The following is a 2178-nucleotide window of genomic DNA, read 5'->3' as shown; positions in this document are numbered from 1 at the left end:
GTAATACAGCACATCTTTAAAGACACCCAAATCATCAAACTCGATAAAATGAATCTCAGAAAACTATCAGTTGAAGTTTTTTATTCACAACCCGTTTACACATCAGAAGGTTATCATTATCGTATGAAAATATATACTCGAAGTACAAACATAAACAATGTAGCCATTTACTTCTAATTATTGCAAGGAGACCTTGATGACGCTTTAAAATGGCCTTTTACCAAAAAAGAGATTTGCAGTTTGAAAAATAATGATAAATTTTTCGCCACGCTATTACGAGTGATATTTATCTTCAAACTTTAAACGCAAGTTCTTTTGATAAACCTACAGAAGAGTTTAATGTAGCTGTTGGTTTTCCCAATTTTATTTCTCAAGAAGAACTGAAACCATTTATTATTAACAATAATTTATTTATTACGATTACAATTCAATAATATATTTATGTAAAAAAAATTGCCATCTTTTTCTAATTTTTTATAACACTACTAATCATTTTTTTTCTAATTTTTTATGTAATAATATTCTTATACATTAATTATTTTTATTTTTTAGATTAACTAATAAAAACTGAGTTCAGTAGAGATATTCAGACAAATCAGTCTCGAACTGACTTTTGCCAACGCGAGAAGTATCAGATTTATGTTAAAATTACCACATGGAATCAAAGAAAATTTAAAAAACGCAATGGATATCATAGAATATATCAAAGACAACGTTATAGAAGATGAGCAGGGTCATATTTATGAAACTATGGAAAGCAAATTGGAATTTTTACTTAAAATGTGCTAAGTTATTCATCGTATAGACACTGTGAGCCATAAAGACCGTCAGGTTCAACTTTTCCCCACCTCTAATTTTTTTTTTTTTTAAAGTAAATGCAGTTAGTGTAAGTCTTTTTCAAGTGCAGAACAAATCTAAAGTCGATCAGAAGAGTTAGTATTTTAAGTATTAAAAGTTAGAAAAACCTAAAAATTTAGTCTTAAAAATAATGCAATCCACCATTCTCGGCTTCTTTTTCTTTAATAGTTTTGAAATGATTCAAGTAAAAAAATATACATACGGTAAAGATGGCTGATTTAAAACAGTCTGTTTGTGCAGTCTGTTTGGAAAAAAAAGGTAAATATTCAAAATCTTTAGTAAAAGTACAACCATCTGTAGCAAATAAAATCAAGGAGTTAATTTGGCCTGAGTACAATGTAGAGTTTAATGTCTGTCCGGATGTAATTTGTTCAAGTTGTAGAAGAAACATCTTTTTGCTGAAAAAGGGATCAAACACTTATCTTTCAAACTGGATAAGTAAAGTTTCTCAGGTATATGACTTTAAACTTATTTAAGTTAAATGATTAATACATATAAAGATTTTTTATTAAATGCTATTTTGAATTAGGTTGACAGACCAAGAATTAGACGTAGTACTGAGCTTAGTGATATTATACAATCATCTCATGTTAATACAAAAGATGTTGAATCTCTGAAAAAAAATATGTGCAGCTGCTGCTTTACTCTCCTTGCAAGAGGTTAAAAATTTATAAGTTACTTGATAAGTAAATTAAAAGTTATCAAATATTCATTTATAAACTTCAATAAAAAGCCTTTAGGCGTATATTATTTTAAGAGTAAATTTTATTCTTCAGGATGTCATAACAACTGTTGTTCTAGTCAGGCTGTTTTGAATTTAATTAATTTGGCAGAAACTCTTGATTCCACATCATGTGAGCAAGTTGCTTCAGGCATAATAAAAAACAAAATGGAGCGAGAAGGCATTGAGAGAGGCCAGTCTTTTAAAATATCTACAGGTGTTTAGGTTTTTATTTTCATTTTTAAATAATTAAAAAGGGTTTATATGTTTAGATAAAACTTAAATGCACATATAAAACACTCAGTAGATATGAGGCTTTTGTAACTAAGCAATTGTATAGGTTGCTAACAATTTTTTCAAAACGTTTGCATTGTAAATTTAGAGTAGGGGTAGCTTAAAGATACATATAATTAATTATACTTTATCTTTAAGGTGGAAATCTGTTAACTTTAACTGTTGGAACTAAAGACAATAAATCTTCTAGAAAGTTTTTTAATCAGATATCATTTCAAACAGAGATGGAATTAACTTATGTTTTGGAATTGACAAAAAATAAAACAAAAAAACTGATATCAAGTCTCCGTAAGAATCTGGGATCA

At 28.0% G+C, this 2178-nt stretch overlaps 1 protein-coding gene across 1 annotated transcript; it reads left to right on the top strand.

Moving 5' to 3' along the window:
* The first annotated feature begins 1037 nt into the window (after window positions 1-1037).
* On the top strand, window positions 1038-1903 carry LOC136085880 (uncharacterized). The gene is made up of 3 exons (XM_065807660.1): window positions 1038-1310; window positions 1388-1517; window positions 1635-1903. The coding sequence occupies exons 1-3, from the start codon at window positions 1068-1070 to the stop codon at window positions 1802-1804; spliced, it is 543 nt and encodes a 180-aa protein (XP_065663732.1). The 5' UTR covers window positions 1038-1067; the 3' UTR covers window positions 1805-1903.
* Window positions 1904-2178: the final 275 nt, after the last annotated feature.

Source organism: Hydra vulgaris, chromosome 10, assembly GCF_038396675.1.
Source record: "Hydra vulgaris chromosome 10, alternate assembly HydraT2T_AEP".
Taxonomy (NCBI): Eukaryota; Metazoa; Cnidaria; class Hydrozoa; order Anthoathecata; family Hydridae; genus Hydra; species Hydra vulgaris.
Note: the sequence above shows the minus strand (reverse complement) of the source record. Positions and strands in the feature narration are given on the sequence as shown.

Bases quoted from the DNA above. Each gene is read 5' to 3' on its own strand.
- LOC136085880 (XM_065807660.1), top strand. From the start codon at position 1,068: ATGGCTGATTTAAAACAGTCTGTTTGTGCAGTCTGTTTGGAAAAAAAA. The intron at 1,311-1,387 runs GTATATGACTTT...ATTTTGAATTAG, and splicing joins GGATAAGTAAAGTTTCTCAG to GTTGACAGACCAAGAATTAG. The intron at 1,518-1,634 runs GTTAAAAATTTA...TTTATTCTTCAG, and splicing joins CTTTACTCTCCTTGCAAGAG to GATGTCATAACAACTGTTGT.